Below are 19239 nucleotides of genomic sequence, written 5' to 3'. Positions count from 1 at the left end.
CCCAAGGCCAAGGACTGATGGAAGCCTTTAATCAAATAATTTAACACGTTCCAGCTAAGTGCTTTCATCCAACTAATCAGGACTTTGGGTTGAGAATTTGATAAACAAAGAACACAGGGAATTAAAGGATACTATGGAAACAATTGGCAATGATTTTTTGTACTCTAGCAATCCTCAGAAAATCCCCCACCCCCAGGAGAGAGACTGGCTGAACAAACACCTGTTCCACATCTGAATATGGAGTACAACCAGGTTTATTCCAGCAGCAGACTGAAGAGAATGGGGAGATGGGGGGGGGGGGGGGGCTACAGAGGGAGAATCAATTAAACAAACTCAATGAAGCATTTAAACTTGAAATTTTAGCTGACACTGATGGTACTCAGTTTAGTTATAAGAGTTACTATATTTGTAACTACAGTAGTATAGATATTTGCAAGGAACATTTTGACCTCTCTGAAAACTTCACTTTTATTCCACAAACATGTGGTGATGTGGTAGTTGTTCTTATGTTCTTACTGCTTTTACCAGAAAGTTGAATTTATCATATGTCCTGAGAGATTCTAGCAACCCCTCTTTTACTTTAGTGAATTGTTTTAGAAAAATAAGTTTATTCAACCCCCATTCAAACCCATTATTGAAGCCCATGAAAAGACTTGTGAAAGTGAAATATATGATTATTTCAAAGAGAAGAGAAGAAGATAAAATAGGAATTTAATTAAAATCTAGTAAAAAAAAAAAAATCTAAGGGTTATGAAACCAGACATAAATGGTGGAAAGTACAGTTGTGTACACTTACCATATATGTAGATGTTCAAGTGTATTCACTGTTGCAGTCATCACACTTGGGTTATCTGCCTGCAGTTAGCCCACAGTCGGCCAGAATACCAGTGTCTTGGGATTTCTGCGTCGGATGCTGTTGCCTCTTCCATGATGTCAGGTCGTCAGGGGTATAAAACATGCAGCAGACGCCATTACATCGGTTTTTCTTGTCAAAGATGTCAGGAGCCCCCAAAATAGTAAGCAATTACATGGTGTGGAACACCTCCAGTAAAAAGTAAATACCACAGCCATAAGATATGGCCAAAAAGAGGATAAATAGAAAGTACAGAAAAAGTCAGGGGGCTGGAGGGAGGGTAACCAGAACTGCAACAGTGAATTCACTCGAACATCTACATTTATGTTAAGTGTACACTAACTGTACTATGTTCTTCGTGTTTCACTGTTGCAGTTATCAGACTTGGGTTGATTCCCAAAGCTGAGGAAGGGTGGAGACAGTCAAGAAGTATTAGGGCTGGCTAGCAGGCCTTGTAAGACTGTTGTAGCAAATCCAGCTCTGGATTTAGAAAAGACAGGTAAGTGGTAATGCTTGGTGAAGATGTGTACTGAACTCCAGGTTGCAGCTTCCAGGATGTCCCTGGTAGGGACTCCCGGGAAATGCTGCAGAGGTTGAGGTAGCCCTAGTGGAATGAGTGCTGATCCCCTGCGGGGTAGGTTTTCCATGGTGTTTGTAGCAGAAATGGATGAAGTGTGAGATCCATTAAATGGTTTGCTTAGAAATAGCCTTGCCCTCTGCCCCTGTAGCAAAGCTGACTAGCAGCTGGTCAGATTTTCTGAAAGGTTTAGTCCTGTCAAGGTAGAACCTTAGCTGTCTGTGCACATCCAAGAAGTGCAGAATCCTTTCCCCTTTATTCTGAGGATTAGGGAAAAAGGTTGGTAAATGGATGGATTGGTTTAAAGCCACACTGGAAACCACCTTGGGCATAAATGATGGGTTAGTCCTGAGGGAAACCCTGTCAGCATGGAAAATAATGAAGGGTTCCACAGCCATTAGTACCTGTAACTCGGACACTCTTCTTGCTGAAGTGATGGCTAGAAGTAAGGCTGTTTTCCAAGAGAGGAATTTTAACTCTGCTGCAGCAGCAGGCTCAAAAGGGGGAAGCATGAGCTTATCTAGTACAAAGTTAAGGTTCCAGGCAGGGGTGGGAGCTCTCATTGGGTGCCTTAAATTGTCATCTCCTCTCAGGAACTGTTTGATGAGAGGGTGAGAAAAGAAAGGTGACTCAGTATTGTAATGAGCTGAGATGGCAGAGGCATGAATCTTAATTGATAAGAAGGATAGGCCTCTGTGGAGCAGCTCTGCTAGGTGATCTAGAATTTGAGGTAAGGTGGGCACGGCTGTGTCCTTTCCTTGAGAATGGCTCCAAAAACAATATCTTTTCCACTTTTCTGAATAGGATTTTCTAAGACTAGGCCTTCTGGCCTCAAGGATGACATCCAGCACCTGTTTGCTGAGGGTTGCTGGTGGTGTATTCAGGGGATAAACCAGGCTGCAAGATTCAGGGTTTGCAGCTGTGGAGACAAAATCTGTCCCTCCTGCTGGGTGGCACTGATGTAGGTGGCACTGCTGTCAGACTGCGTAGGAGTGGGTACCAGTGCTGGCATGGCCAGTCTGAGGCAAAAAGGATTGTCCTTTGTCTGTCCTGTTTGATCTTGAGTAGTACTTTTGAGAGGAGGGGCAGAGGGGGAAAGACATAAATTGAGAGGTTTTCCCATGTAAAGAATAGGGCATCCACTTTCCATGCTTTGCTGTGAGGATTTCTGGTGCAAACTTTGCTCTATTGATGGTTTTGGGGGAAGGCAAAGAGGTGAACCTCTAGTGTCCCCCACCTGTGGATTAGAAGTTTGAATGAGTTGGGTTTCCAGTTTCCACTCGTGTGGGCCCAGTAGTTTCTGCTTAAGTCATCTGTCAGTGAATTTTGTTTGTCTGACAGAAACTGATTTTGCAGGTGCCCTTGGTTGCTCAAGGCTGTGTTCCACAGGGCCATGGCTAACCTGCAGAGTGGGTAGGAATGAGTTCCCCCCCCTGCTTGTTTATGTACCACATAACTGTCGTGTTGCCTGTCTTTATCAGGAGTTGTCCTGGAAGGATAAGGTATTTGAAGGCTGTCAGAGCATTCTGTACAGCTAACATTTCTTTTTGATTGATATGCAGGGGAATTTGTCCTAGGCTCCATTTGCCTTGAATGCATTTGCCTGCCATGTGAGCTCCCCATGCATAGTCTGATGCGTCTCTTGTCAGGGTTTGGGCAGTGAGGGGTTCATAGGTTCATACTAGGCTATCTGCCCTAGGGCATTTATAAGCCTAGCCAGAGTGTGTTTGGCTTTCGCCACCCATTTTAAATGAATTTTGCTATGCCCTTTTTCGAGGTTAGTATACTGTGCCTCTGTCTAACAGTGACACAGAGGTGATACCCGGGATAAACCTACTATCTCCCATCCACTCATCAAGATTCCTCTTGAAGAGAGTCAATGAGGGACTCTGCCTAACCTGGACTGGAATTTTATTCCAGAGTGAAGGGAGCCTCTGGGTTATGAATCTGTCCCTCCAGCATGTCCTATTTAATTCAGTGCTGAGGTTCAAGTCTCTCGAGCGCGTAGCTCGATGGGATTTGGATTTTCTGAGGTGCAGCATGTCCATTAATTCCAGGTTGGACATGGCTTTATACGTCAAGCACAGATCGCCTCTGAGCAGGCGGTATGCCACTGAGTAGAGCTGGAGTTTCTTTAACTGGGCAGCATATGACATCTGTTTGAGCCCTTTGATCTTCTTGGTGAGGTACTTTTGGGGTCTTTCCAGTTGCTGCAGGTGTCTGGTAAGGCACATCCCAAAAGGGGCATTGTACTCAATTATGGGCCTGATGAGGGATGAGTAAAGAGGCACGATGACCTCCCCTGATCTAGATGTGAATCCCTTCATGATTAGGTGGGCTATATAAAATGTTTTTCTAACCACTTTGGCCACATGGTTTTCAAATGAGAGACTGCTATCAACTTGGGTCCCCAGGTCCCTAATTACTTCTTCCGTACTTAATGGATTACCACCTATGTGGTAATTTGTGGGCACTTTGTTTTTGCCAAATGGGATGACTATACACTTTTTGGCGTTTAGCTTGAGGCCATGGCTCTGGCACCAGTTGTCTGTTTCTATGAGGCCCTTTTGTAGGATGCTTGTGTCGGCTGGAGAGTCTATTATGGCGCCTAGTTTGCAGTCATCTGCGAACTTGGTCAGCCACAGTCCTTCCATGTTGGCCTGTACCTCCGAGAAATATATACCAAACAAGAGAGGTCCCAGGACTGAGCCTTGTGGGATGCCACTTGTAACTGGTTTGGAGTCTGACATGGCTCCAGCAATTCTAACCATGTGGGTTCTGTCCTTGAGCCAGTTTGCAACCCATCTAGTGACATAGGGGTTTATATTTAAGCTGGTGAGCTTATCTATAATGCCCGAGTGGGGTATTGTATCGAAGGCTTTTGCGAGGTACAGGTAGGCTGTGTGGACCACCTTCCCCTCGTCAATGGCCTTGGTGACTGTTTCAAAGAAACTGACCAGGTTTAAGAGGAAGGATTTGCCCTTGAAGCCGAACTGGGTAGGATCTAGTGTCTGTAGGTCCCCAATATCTTTATTTATGAGGTCCATGATGATCCTTTCCATAGCTTTGCAGACCAAGCTAGTCAGGCTTATGGGGCGATAGTTTCCAGGATCCGTTGAGGCACCACCTTTGTGGAGAGGGACCACTGTTGCTGTATGCAACTCTTTGGGTACATATCCTGTAGTAAGGCTGAGATTGAACAGTAGTTTTATGTTTGGGTTTAGCTCTTCTTGGAGTTCATGTAGGATGCAGCCCGGGACATCGCCTGGTCCCATTTATGCTGTGTTTTTTGCTTTGGAGAGGGCTGCTCTTACCTGAGCATCTGAGATGTCAGGGGCAGCACTCTGCTGGGACAGATATTTGCCCTTTGGTGGGGAGGTGGGGAGTTTGTGCTGAACCTGTCAGCTAGGATGTTGGCAATGTCTGTGGGTTTGGTGTATTTTTGTCATTTTGGACTAATTCTGAGCATATCTGGAATTCCCACCCAGGTTCCTAACATAACTAAAGAAAGCCTTGTGATTATCCTTAGTGTCCTGTGCAATTTATCTCTCAAGCTGGCCTTAGACGATTTTATGAGTGCCCATAGTTTTTGCTAATACTGATCAGAGATGCCTTCCCTTTTGGGATTTTGCTCTATCATGTAGTAGCTTCCTCCTTCTATTATATAGTTTGTTTATGGCTGGGGTCCACCAGACAGGACGCCTGACTTTGGAGGACTGGGTCTTGGTTTTATCTGGGATTGCATGATCCATGCATTCCTGAAGGTGTTCATAGAATGCGTTTATAAAGGATTCTGTGGTCTGGGCCATATTTTCCACAGGTCCGGGGCTTTGAAGGATTCCACCTCGGTTTTGAGGAGTGTGAAATTTGCTTTAGAGAAGTTTTTCACTGTGGTTTTCTGGGCAGGGGGTGGGGTCGGGATGTGAATATCCAGTGAGATTAGTTTATGGTCTGATCTTACCAGTGAGGGATACACTTCTGGTCTGGAGCATAGAGCCCCCATGTTGGTGATGATCAGGTCCAGTATGTTTTCCCCTCTTGTGGGAGTGGTAACAAGTTTTTCCATAGCATTTGAGTTTATAAATTCTAGGAACCTTTGGGCTAGGGTGTTGGAGCTAGTGTAATGCTCCCAGTCTATGTTTGGGTAGTTGAAGTCGCCCAATATAATGGTGTTTGGAGAGACCTTTATATTTTCCAGTGTTCTCAGGAAGGCCGAGTGGGGTTCCTGGGTTTGGGAGGGTGGTCTGTAGCAGGCTATAAACTGGAAGGCAGTTTTACCCACTGTTAGTTGCACATGGATAGTCTCTGATGCTTCATGCTGTGCCACTAACCTGAAGGTGTGGGTATCTTTGACGAATATTGATACTCCCCCTCCTTTTGTGGTTCGGTCCAAGTTTTGGGGCCGAAAAGCATGGTATGAGGTATAACCTAATAGTGCTGGGGTGCTCTTGGAAGCCTTGAACCAGGTTTCTGTTACTGCACAGATATCAATGTTCTCCATGCTAAGGAGAGTTTCAAGTGTTTGCATCTTGAGGTTTAGACTTCTGGCGTTGAGTAGCATTACTCTTAGTTTCTTATCCCTTGTGATACCTCTGGAGGTGGGTTTGTCTTTTGAGCCTTGCCTAAAGAAGGCACTATGGGGGTGGCAAGAGTCTTTGCCAATATCCGAATGCCCAGGGGTGACAGGTGCAAGCCGTCCCTAGCGAAGCATCGTGGCTTGTCGAGCATGTCATCCCAGGCTGACAGGCATTGGATCCCCTTTGAATGACACCAATACTTAAGCCAATTGTTGAAATTGATCATCTTGTCTTCATATTGTGGCATCATTCCTGGTGAGGGTAAGATGCTACTCAAGGTCAGGGTCATACCGGCCTGGGCTACATGCTAAGAGAGCTCCTCTATGTCTATTTTCATATAGTCCAGGGAGGTACGTCTCAGGTCATTCACACCAGCATGGACAATGACTGAGTCATATTTGTACTTGCCTTGGAGTGACCTGAGTGCTTGTGTTATGTGTCGGATCCTAGCGCCCGACAGGCAGCTGTGACCTTCTCCTTGTTCAGCCTGGTGAGCGGGACGTCAGTGTGCCTGACGATAAAGTCACCTATTACAAGTGTATCAGGTGTGTTGTTTAGCCTTAAGGGCTGTGACTGTTCGGCACACTGGCTTTGTGAGCTATGTGTTGCACACATGTTTTGGAGTAGCGGTTGCTTGGGTTGAGTGAAAGGAAGTCCCTTGTTGTGGTTGCATGCCTCTGCCCACCAAAAGAACACTGCCCTTAGACAAGGAATGATAGGAATCACTGCTTCCATGTCCTGAGAATGCTGACACTAGAGACTTAAGTACCACTGAAGTTTCCTCATATGCAGTCTTGCATATGGAATTAGTAGAATGCATGAGGCCATGAACCCTAGGGCTTGCAGTACATTTCTTGCAGATAGCTGGGTTTGGTGGCCATTAGTTTGAAGTAGTTTATCAAACAAATCTGTTTTTCTGGAGTGAGGAATGCCATCTGGGAAGTGTGTTCAACTTGCTCCCAGGAATACAAACTTTTGGCTGGGCACCAGTTGTGATTTCTTTTGGTTGATGGTGTACCCCAGAGAAGTTAAGAGTCTCTTTACAAATGCCAGGTGCTGAAGTAGCAATTCCTGACTGTCCGCCTAAATCAGACAATCGTTCAAGTATGGGTAAATTTGAATATTTCTCTGCCTGCAGTATGCAATGGCTGGAGACAGGCACTTTGTGAATACCCTGGGCGCAGTAGATAAGCCAAAGGGAAGTGCAGAGAACTGACGGTGCATACAGCCTGCCCTGAAACGTAGATATTTCCTACAAGATTCCCTTATTGGGATGTGCAGATAAGCTTCTTTTAAGTTTAGGGTGACTAGCCAGGCGTCCTTGGCTAGCTTAGGAAGAAGCTGTTGCAGTGTAAGCATTTTGAATTTTGGGACCACCAGGAAGGTGTTGAGAATGGACAGATCCAGGACAGGGCGCCAACAGCTCTCTTTTCTGGGCACCAGGAACAGTCTGGAGTAGAAAGCCTGCCCCCTTTGCACTACTGGAACAGGTTGAATAGCCCTGATACCGAGAAAAGAAAGTATTTGCTTTTGAGCCTCTGCCCACTGGTTTGGAGGAAGGTCTGGCAACCCGCTTGGGGTTGGCAGTGACTGGAAGTAGAATCTGTATCCCTAGGATACAATGTTTAGGACCCATCGGTCCTGGGTAATGGACATTCAGTTTTTTGCATGCAGGGCGGGTTTTCCTCCTAGGGGTGCAAGTACTTGGGCAAGGCTGGGAAGGATGATAGACAAGTCATTGTGAACTTTTTCCATAAGGGGTGACTTACCACTCCCTGTTTTTGAGGTGGGAGCACTCCATTGTTTAGATCTCTGCATACCCTGAGACTGTAGTCTTGGTGGTCTGTTGCCCCTGGATTTGGACTGAGAAGGCCTGGGAGGGACTGGAAAGGACCAGTTTTTAGAAGGCCAGTGCCTACTGAATCTAGGTGGCTGCACCTGTAAGAAATCTTTAACAATTTGCATAGATTTAGCTTTTTCATCCATCTTTTTAAGAACTACTTCTGCTTTTGTGCCAAACAAACATTCCTGGTTTAATGGAACATCTAGTAATTTTGCTTTGACTTGGTCTGGCAAGATTTGTTCCTTCAGCCAAGCATGCCTTCTCGGTACAGACCCAGTGACAGCAGCCCTGCAAGATGCTTCTAAGGCATCAAAACCACACTGCAAAGTATATTTACTAACTTGGTTTGCAGAATGCATTAACTCTTGTAAATTTTTTTCATGTACAATCTGGAAACAACATTTTTGTTTAATTAGTTCCATGATATGCAAGTCTAAAAATTCTCAGAGTCCCTTTTTGGACTGAGGGTAGTTCTGGCATTCCCAGCAGAAATGCTCTCTTAAGGTATGCAAGGTTTCAGCAAAAGAAAAGTCCTTTGGAGGAGAGGCAGAGGGAATGGAATCCTCTGCATCTGAATCCTCATAGGTAGATAAAGGCATGTCCTGGTAATCAGAGGGATCAGAGTCATTGGACTCATGGTCTGTAGAATCAGAAGGAAAATCAATTCTTTGTCTTTTAGAGGGGGAAAGCTGGCTTCCCCTAATTAAAGTTATAAGGTCTTCAGCCATTCTAAGCATTTGTTTCTGTGGCATGGGAGCTTGAGCATGTGCTTTGGTCGTCGGTTTTCTAGGAGAAGTGAGAACTCTGGGCCTGAGAAACTCTGTAGTTTTAGTCAAAAACAAAGTTGTCGGTTTAATACGAACATCGGAAGGTCAGAATACACCCTCAGAAGCCGGTGCCTGCACAGCAGCTCTGGACCCATCCAAGGTAGAGACATCAGCAGGTTCCATAGTCTAAGAAGCATCTCGCGGCATAACAGACTCCAAATGGGTTTCAGCAGAGGCCTGCGAATCTGTAGAAGCGGGTATCAGGGGCTGCGAAGGCACCTCACTGAGTACCGGCGGTCTGGTGACTAGCTTAACGGAAGCATCATCAGCAGTTTTGGACCTATGTGGTCTGCTTCTGTCTTTATCCTTATGTTTTTTCGGAAGATCGGCAGTCAGAAGGCTTATCAAAGCCATTTCGGAATACGGATAACGAGAGCAAAGGAATTTAGCGACAAAGGTAGCCCGATGATGAATAGTTCGGGCGTTAAACAAGGCACAAAACCAACAGTGAGGAATGTCGTGGTCTGGGCCTAAACAGGTGACGCAGTAAGAATGAAAATCTCTGTGAGGTATTTGCTTTCCACAGGCAAGACAATTGTTAACTTTTTCTGACATCGGTTAGAGCAAGAAAAAAGGATCCCCTACGGGGTACTTAGCTTTAGAAGATTTCAGGTTTAAAACTCGAAAAATGAAAATTTCAGGTAGCGGCCGACTGGCACTTGCAAACTGCTTCTGCTTCGGGCTCCCACATGGCAAGAAAAGCTGATGTAATGGCGTCGGCTGCATGTTTTATATCCCTGAAAACCTGACGTCATGGAAGAGGCGACGGCATCCGACGCAGAAATCCCAAGACTCTGGTATTTGGGCAGACAAGGGGCTACCTGCAGGCAGATAACCCAAGTATGATGACCGCAACAGTGAACCACGAAGAACATCTGTTCTTATTGATAGTATGACACATTCAGGCAAAATGTCAAATATGTTATATGATGACACCACATATTTGCCAGGCTCTCAAGACGCATACTGCATACAAGAAGATAGATTTACATCTACATGACTGCCTTATGCAGGGTACTATAACCATCAAGAATATGAATTTTTGAGTATTAAGAATCCAAAAGTCCTTTCCATATTTGGAATCCTGAAAATCCTTAAGGATGTAATCGAGCCACCCCTTAGACACATAAGGGCTGCTCAAGGATTGGAAACATATTCCACTGAGTTTTTTATTGATAGGTCCTTGAAACCATTTCTTGAACAAGTTCCCCATGTTTTAAAAGATTCCTGGAAATTTTTGGCAAATACTACCCGGGAAATGTAAGATAAAAAGCTCACTTTTTTGATGGTAGATGTGGTCTACATCTTTGGGAGTATTACTTATGAACTAGGACCGGCTTGGTTCAGGGAAGGTTTGGACAGTTATAATTTTATTGATCCTATTAGACTGAAACTTACAGTCAACTTTATGGAAATTGTGTTAAACAACAACTATTTGTTCTCTGAAGGGGAATATTTTAAACAAACACACAGGGTTGCAGTGGGAATGGAGTGTGCTCCCATATTTACAAATACTGTTATGTGGAAGTGGGAAATGAATTATTTTCTAAATACACAATTTACGTTATGTGAAGTAGGAAATTAATTACATTCTAAATACACAATTTACATTATGTTGGACCAGTTACTTTATATTCCTGGACGACATATGCATATTTTGGACTGAGTCTGAAGACCAACTGAAGAATTTTGCGGACTATATTAATAGTTCCACTGAATTTTTGAAGTTTACATACTCAAGACCAGATTTATTTTCTAGACACGTGTTTCATAAAAGTGATGTGGAACTACAAGAAAGCTACATTTTCTAATTCATATTTACACTTTTAAGAGTAGTCATCCTATGTATCAGAAAAGGAGCTTGGTAAAAGGGGCAAATGGTTAGGCTGGCACGAATGATTACAAACAATATTTGGTTTGAAAATGAAATGGATTTTTGTGTGATGTTTCAAAAGAGGGGATAGCCTGGTGCATTATCAAACAAGATCATAAAAGAGGCAGCTGAGCAAAGAACAGGAAAATTTAAGCCCATATTGGGTAATTCTCCGTTTAACGAAAGGGGAATTAGTTGTTGAAACCCCAAGTGCTAAGTCAAAATATGAAACTGCTATGGTTTTAAAGTTTAATGGAATGTCAGACAAGGTCATAAAATCATGGTGAGGAACTGGGTTATGTACAAAAATTATGATAACGTTAGGAAATGTGTTGGACAAAACCCAATTTTCTTTTATTATGGGGATAGAAATTAAAAAAAATGAGTTTGAAAGAAACCAGATCTCATCTGATATAAATAAAGATAGGCCTCTTACAAGAGTGGGTACTTGGAAATTTGGGAGATGTAATTACTTTATAATGACTAATAACAGTGTCCCAGTGATATAGAACGGATATTATTTCATTCATTGTTACACATCAGGGGTGGTGTGCATAGTTGTATGTCAAGACTGCCAACAATATTATGGTAGCAAACCAGAGCATCCTTTGAAGAAAAGTATATATGAGCATTTACGTGACATAAGCAAAGCCAACATTAATAATACTCTCTACAAACGTACAATGGCCTGTAGAAGTGACACCAACATAAAATTTAAATTTGCTATTTTAGAGACAGCAGCTATATTACCCAGAGAAGGCACATGGCAGAACCTCCTCAAACATAGAGAATTGTGCTGGCAGCTTAGGTTAAATGAAACCAAGAAGAAGAGATTAAATGATCTTGTATTGATAGTAAGTATCCTTAAGTTAAAATCAGCTAAACTTAAGGATTTTTAGTCTTGCACGCCACACCAACAACTTTTATATTTATACATTTTTTTATTTTTCACTTTTTAATTTTTACAGACAATTTTATTTACAGGTGTTATTTGGATATTATTTAGTTTTTTAATACATTGATGGAATTGGACACTTGTTACTTGTATTCAGTTTGATCATGTGACTGGTTATCTGAATGTTACTGGATGTGGGAGGTATTTAAGAAATGGATTCCTTGGTTAATTACGGCTTTGAAGATGTCCTGATTAGTTGGATAAAAGCACTTAGCCGGAACTCGTTAAATTATTTGATTAAAAGCTTCCACTGATCTTTAACCATGGGTTGTTTCTTTTTTGAAATATGGTTGATGGAAGTTTGTTTACTGGTTACTATATGATGTATGCTACCTTTGGTATTTAAAACCAGTTTTACACAATACCCAAAGGGTAAGAAAAAAATACTGCAAAAAGAAGAATCTTTATCTCCCAAGTACTTAACATTTTCATTTTACAGAAGACATCAAACACATACTTCAGCACGTGCACATTTTTTACTACTGTTACTTGAGATTTACAGTCTACTTACCCTTTTTGGCAAGAGCTCTTCCTGTGCTAAAAACCCTCTTGTATGCACAGCTGGATCATAATCGCCATACTGTAAGACAGAAAAGACAGCCAACAATGACATGCAAAGAAACACCATGACAGCTAAATATTTAGGTGTGTGTCCTTTAATAAATCCCTAGTGTAAGCATCAGCCAGGCAGTAGGTAACTTAACCTTAGCATTACATTTCCTCTTCGTTACAAACATCTAAACTAAATAACATGTACATTACCTTACTGAATTAAAATGGCTGTGTAGCCCTTACCTCAGGAATGCTTTCCACTCCGTCTGTACTCTTATTTTGGGAATCCTGTCATGAAAGTCATTCACATCAGGGCTTTACAATCAGGTCCATCAAGTGACTCTGCTATGTGAACTACAATCCGTAACCCAGCACCACCTGATTTGTCCAATATACTAATGCAGCCTAGCTCATGAATCAATATGACCAACGTAACCTTAGTCACAAAACAAAAATGTACTAAGTTTGCCCTGAATGAAAATCAAAAATATACCAAAAGTAACCATACTCAAAAAATGTAAAAATGTAGCCCTGCTTTAATTTATGAATTTTTTAATTGATGAATATGGTTAAACTACTGTATCAATGCAATCTTACTCAAAAGCTAACAATATACCATTGTAACCCTATTGAGTAATGCACATGCTCTGACCATACGTATTTTCAAACTATGCCAATGAAACTCAAGTTATAAACAAACAAGAAAATGTATGAAGTTAGTCCAATTAAAAAAAAAAAAAAAAAAAAAACTCAGGTTGAAATATTTACTAATTCATCCAGAATCATAAAACCAAAACAACTGTAGCATAGAAGCTATACTCCTGAACCAAGCATGCACTAATTTAAGCTTAATTATAAGAAAGAATGTACCAACATCCTAAGTTTCATAGCATAGCATAAAGGGATGGAGCCCTGTCTGCAAGCCAGGCGACCTCGACTTGGACTTGTGGCTTCGGTAGAGGAAGAGCTGGGCAACTGGGACAGGAATTAGCAGCTGGTGTCAACTCATCCATTTAAGGGGGAGGGAACTGGGTACCTGTTCATAAACATTTATTTCATTTATTTTACTTATTTTTATTTTATTTATTTTACATTTGTTGAGCGGGATTGTCCGACTGAGCTGAAGAGACCTTTTTCAGCAGAGGCCTGGGGAGAAAAGTTCCAACATATTAATTTTCCTTATAAATTAGTATTAAACAGCAATGTTACAGGACTATTACAAGGCATTAAGTAGCAATATAATGTTATACAGTGTCAATAATCAAGAGTATAGCAAAACTATTTCAAGATGTATAAAAAGAAATATGTCATTAAGATGAGTTTAGTTTTTGGGGTAATTGGTTACAAAAAAAAAAACAGTTTTATCATAATGTAGTTGCATGAAGGCAAGACGATTACAATAGAATGTTTCTCTGAGGCAATTTGCTTAACAGATTTTAGAAGACAGTAGAAAGAGTAGTCAAGGAAAATTAGAGAGAGCTAGTGAGAGGAGTGAGTTAAGGGCAGAAAGTAGAGTATGAGAAGTAGGGGATGTTAAGGAGGGAGAGTGCAGTGACAGAACCAGTAACTTTTAAAGTGCTCTTTGGTGGTTATCTTAAATTGTTTAGGATGTGTAAGGGTTCTGATTTCTAGTGGGAGCATATTCTAAGCAATAGTGGGGTGATAGCTGTACATGTTTGCTTTTTTTTTTTAAAATACTGGGAATGTCCACCTCTTAACCCTGCCCTTGAATGCATGGGTGTGATCTAACCAGGAAGACAATTAAGGCACTCCCTTCCTTGAAGGGAAGGGGAATACCCACTTGTAAAAGGGAAGCAAACTGAATATGTGGAGGGGTTCAAAACAGGTTTCATAGGAATAAGGAGGAAGCTCAGCAGTACTGGGGAGATGGGAGCAAGAAAAAAAGGAAAAAGACTACCCAAAACAATAAATAAATGAAAATAAAAAAAGAACTGCATTAATCCAGTTCTATTCATAAACCCATATACCAAAGTAGGTCTACTTACAAATCAGGTAAATCCTAATGTGACTCTTGCTCCAATATAAAACTGTACCAATATAATCCTACTATTAAAAAGTCGGACCAATACAGCACTATTCTCAAACCAGAAATATACCATTACAGCACTGATCTTAAACCAATAAAATTAGCAAGTAATTGTCATAAAACAAAATGTGCAATGAACCCTACTCAAGTACCAAACATATAGCAAAATTACATTACTCTTACAACAAAAAAGTACTGGTCATAAACCAGAAATTTAGCACTGCAACAAAATAGTTCTTCTAAAATAAACAAAAATATTTCTATCCCTATACCACACTGCATCAAATTTAAATCAAATATGTCACAATGTACCCTTATTCTTAAAACTAAAAGTACCAATGAAAACACATTCTTAAACCAAAAAGTTACCAATATAAATGTATTCATAAACCAACAATATTATGAATCTTGTGGATTTAACTTCTCAAAGTCTTTTTCAGTTTCTACCAGCATGATGGGAATGGACCCCATTCCAAGATTAAAGTACGACTAAAGCTCATGAAATTAGTATTGTTTCAATGTTTGCTGTTAGTCAGAAGTGCTCTTCACAGCACCTGTAATGTGCCCAGTAATGTCTCTTTCTGTAATTCATATGGAGTTGCATGCATCGGTAGCATATCTAAAAATGAGTGTAAATTCTTTTTTATGAGACCCATTGTTCCTACTATTAGAACTGTCTGGGTATCCTTCTTCCACATTCCCTTGTTTCTGCCTGCAGATCCTGGTATTTTATGACTTTGGGCCTCTCACAGGTTCATAGGTAAATACTAGGCTATCTGCCCGAAGGCATTTATAAGCCTAGCCAGAATGTGTTGGTTTTCGCCGCCCCCTTAGATTAGTTCCCTGTGCCTCTGTCCAGCAGAGCCACTGAACATAAAGCACTGTAATCACTGGGTGTAGCAGTTTCAATAATTAATGTTTTTGTCTACTGTTCATGGATTGCTATATCTGGTTTTCCTGCATCTGTTTTTGAACTGTTGTTAACAGCTGATCCTATGTGATATATGTGATAAATGTGATAAATGTGATAAATGTTTCCAATGCTGCTCAGCTACGTCAATACTGTAATGTTTGCAAAACACCCAATGCAAGTGTCTTGCCACAATTCTTATGCCTTTCAGTATACGGGCCCTCTACCATTAGTGCATCACACCCAGCAACAAGATATGCGCTTGTTTCCAGTTATGTTTTATAAAACCTGCATTTGTCTGTTTCTCCAACATGTTAACTGGAATTTGTTAACCAAAGTGTATACAGTTCACCCTCCTGGGCCATCAATATTAATCTTTCATTCTTTGGTTTAAATTCACCTCTCAACAATTCCAGAGTCAGATCCTGATCAACATGAAGTTGCTCCATGAGTTTTCTGTACCTGCAACTATATTTATACCCTTTCCACATTTCTTGCCTTCTCATCTGATCCCTCACCTTATATTCCTTCTTTTGTTTTTTAGCACATTAAGTTACTGCTTGATTTTGTCTCCTCCTGGTTTAATTTCCATTCCTGCTTGACATTGATATGCTTCTGATAAACTAAGCAGAAAGTCATCAGACTTGTTCTCCTCATGTTTTAAAACTTTCACCATGTCTGGATCTTATGAAATCAGCAGATATGTATGCAGTCCTGTGACCGCAGATTTATACATGTAATCAATTTTAAGGAGGCCATACCTCCTTTAGAATGGGGAATATATAATCTTGGTACACACTGATTTTTACAAATTGTCTGATAAAAGTGAAACATTTTTCTTGTTTTCCTGTTCAACTGATTGAATACCTTTTGGGGCCAGACAATCACTCCAAAATTATAAGTTAGAACAAGAAGAGCAAATTGGTTTATAGCATGGACTACATTCGTAGAATTCAGGGCTCTTTCAGTATTAATTTTAGTCTACTAAAATATTCCTAAGTTTTATTCACATTTGTTCATGTTTTATTCTCTAACCTTCATGAATTCCGAAATACTTTTACATTCCCTTCTGCTCAAGTTTCTTTATATCACATTCCTGTCCCAGACTGACATTTTCTTGGTACTGCAGCTTTCCTGCTCTAAAGGTTGCTTTTGCACATTTATCAAGACCAAATGACATTCTTGTATCATCTGAGAAAGATTTGGCCACTTACAGCTGTGCCTTCAGTTCCTCATCTGATGAACTATATAGTTTTAAATCATCCACAAAGAGAGAAGTCTTTTTACACTTTCCTGTTTTCTGGGAACTAAATTGTAACCGTGACTTAACTTGTTAAGTAGACAGCTTAATGGGTTAAGGGTAAGACAAAACAGCAGCGGTGACAAAGAGTAACCCCTGGAATATACCCCTTTGAAACTGTATCCCCGGGATAATAATCTGTCCTTTATATAGCTTAGCTACAAAGTGGTTTGCCACTGTTTCATGGTCACTGTAGTGTAATTGATCAATGTAGGGTGCACCTCATACATCTGTAAGCACTCCTTTATCCATGAATGTGAAATGTTGTCAAATTATTTTGTAGTCTATCCATGCCATATCTACCATTCTTCCCTTTTTTACAATTCTTTATTATGAAGAACGACAAATGATTCTTTATTCCACACATACTTGGATTCTTCCGCTTTTTACAATTCTCCATTATGATTTTATTTAACGACAAATGATTCTTTATTCCATCTGACTTTTTTTTGTTACCCTTTTGTCCTCTTGCAATGACGGAGTTTTCTTCCAAATGATTATAAACTCTATCGGCATCAATTCCAGTGTATAACGTATACATCACTGAAAGACAAGTTACTGGTCTATAGCTTTTAGGATATCTTGCAGGTTCACCCTTAAGGAAGAATATTGTACTTCTGTTGGAAACCAGGTTGGTGTCCGTTCAGGGTATGCATATAAATAGTTCTCACTCAGGGTTAAATCTTCATGCAAAGGTGTCAATACTTTTAGTCATAAATTAGGTATTGCATCTCGGCCTGGAGTTTTCCAGTCATGAGCTTTTAATAATTTTGTTTCATTTTCTCTGGGTGTTGCATCATCCCATTTCATATCCTGTACATTTGATCATCGTACTGTTTCTTTTATTTCTCTCCGTTCAGATGTTCCACGTGATCTTCACAGATATTTCTCCAAAAGGTGTCTATATCTTCCTTTTTTGGTGGTGTTTCTACTCCTTTTGCTTTGTTTCCCAATTCTCTACACAACTTTTGGGTCATCAATGAATTGCTCATTTTGTACTTTTCCTTTATATTTATCTGCATATCTTTTAGGTTTTTCTGCCTGTGCTGACATCCTTAGGTTATCTGTAATACTATAAGATAGATCCTGCTCTGTTGTGCTTTGCTTGTATCACGTCTACATTTCTAAGTATTTTTTGTTAATTTGTTCCCTCTCCTGTACTCGTTAACGGAAACACTTCTTGCCTTGATCTCTTTATAGTTTTTTTTATTCAATACTACCATGACAGCATTTGATTTCTTCTCTTCCTTTCCCTTACTGCCCTGTGTTTTTGTGGTAAAAACTTTATTTGTTAATAAGTTAGCTGCACAGTAATATATCCTATTTACATCTGTTATATCACATGAATTTCTGTGAACACTCAATTACTGTGTTCATTTGTTTCATAAAACTTCTAACCTAACATTTTGGGTTTTATTGACTTTCTGCAACCAATTTCTTTCACTGATCTTAACATGTCTATCCATATCTATTGAATCAAGTAACTCTCCCCTTAGATAATTTTTTTTCTGAACCAAGGGCACATTCTTTGTTCTCCGTTTCCTGTGGGCATTCTACAGAAATTCCAGAACATCTTCCTGTGCCATACTTTCTTCATATTCATCATGCATTATCCATTGTTCTTTCATACGGAAAACTCATTATCCCATCATGCCACAACATTAACTGTGTCAGAGATGCCACCATTTCCTCTTCCTTCCCTTACTGTGAAACTCCAACTGAACTTTTGTACTGGTTTCTTAATGAAGGCTTCAAAGCATCTTCATACGGCAAATGATCATTTGCTTCCCACTCCACTGGTTTCTCCTTAATTTAACTGTGAAGTTACCAGAGTCAGACTAAGTTAGATTTTCTACACTACATCCTTTACTTCACACATAATCCATAAAAAGAAGTTATGCACTTACCATAACGTTCCATGTGAGTTGTTCATCGCACCTTCATTCTTACACATGGTCCGGAGACCGATCCATCAGCTCCGAGTCGGCCGCTTTCACAAGCTCAAGATCTTAAGAGTAGCTTGAGGCCAAATCCTTACCCCATGATTCTCTCTGTCCAACCTCAGATCTAGTTTGCTGATCCCAGCATGTAACAGATATAACACATAACAGGTACTCCAGCCGGAGTAAGAAGTCGCATAAAAAGACCCACCAGACCACAAGTCTTACTCGTTCTTCGAGAACCTGGAGGGGGAAGGTGGGTGGGAATGTAAGAATGAAGGCGAGATGAACAACTCACATGGAACGTTATGGTAAGTACATAACTTCTTTATGTGAAGTTGTTCAATCTCTTCGTTCATTCTTACACATGGGTAGCGTCTTAAGCACCCTAATCCTGGGTGGCTCAAGGGAGTATATTCCTGAGGACAGTGGAACCAAAGGAAGCCCTGTCTACTTTGTAATGAATGATAAAAGTATGCGGCTTAGACCAAGTGGCAGCTGCACATATAGTGTCCAAAGGCAAATCGAGCCGCATAAGCTGAAGTGGAAACAGCCCTAGTGGAATGTGCTTTCATGCCATGTTCTAATGGTTGGTTCGCTGAGGAGTATGTAAATTTAATGCAGTCAGTTAACCATTTGGAAAGGGCAACTTTACACACTGGTAGCCCTTTCTTAGTGTCAGCATGAGGAACAAAGAGTTGCTCAGATTTTCTAAATTCCTTTGTTCACTCCAAATAGAATGTCAATTGTCTGTGAACATCAAGCTTATGCAACATATACTCCAACTTGTAAGAATGGTTACTGAATAAGGCTGGAAGTTCGATAGGTTTGATTCAGGTTAGCCTCGGAACACACCTTTGGAAGGAAGGTAGAATTAGTCCTCAGTGACACTCTTGTTGTGATGAAACACCAAATATGGGGGTTTGACAGACGGGGCTTGAAGCTCGGACACTCTACGTGCTGAGGTAATGGCTACCAAGAAAAT

General features: G+C 40.8%; 1 protein-coding gene across 2 annotated transcripts in view; it reads right to left on the bottom strand.

The window, feature by feature from the left end:
- NF2 (neurofibromin 2) overlaps nt 1–19239 on the bottom strand; it is a 1458300-nt gene that overhangs the window by 1064940 nt on the left and 374121 nt on the right. For both annotated transcript variants that reach the window (XM_044068458.1, XM_044068457.1), the window contains exon 5: nt 12017–12085. In XM_044068458.1, coding sequence (XP_043924393.1) covers nt 12017–12085 — 69 coding nt within the window. The remainder of the gene's footprint in view (nt 1–12016; nt 12086–19239) is intronic.

Source organism: Protopterus annectens, chromosome 4.part0 (assembly GCF_019279795.1).
Source record: "Protopterus annectens isolate FY-2018-M chromosome 4.part0, PAN1.0, whole genome shotgun sequence".
NCBI classification, from domain to species: Eukaryota; Metazoa; Chordata; order Ceratodontiformes; family Protopteridae; genus Protopterus; species Protopterus annectens.
Note: the sequence above shows the minus strand (reverse complement) of the source record. Positions and strands in the feature narration are given on the sequence as shown.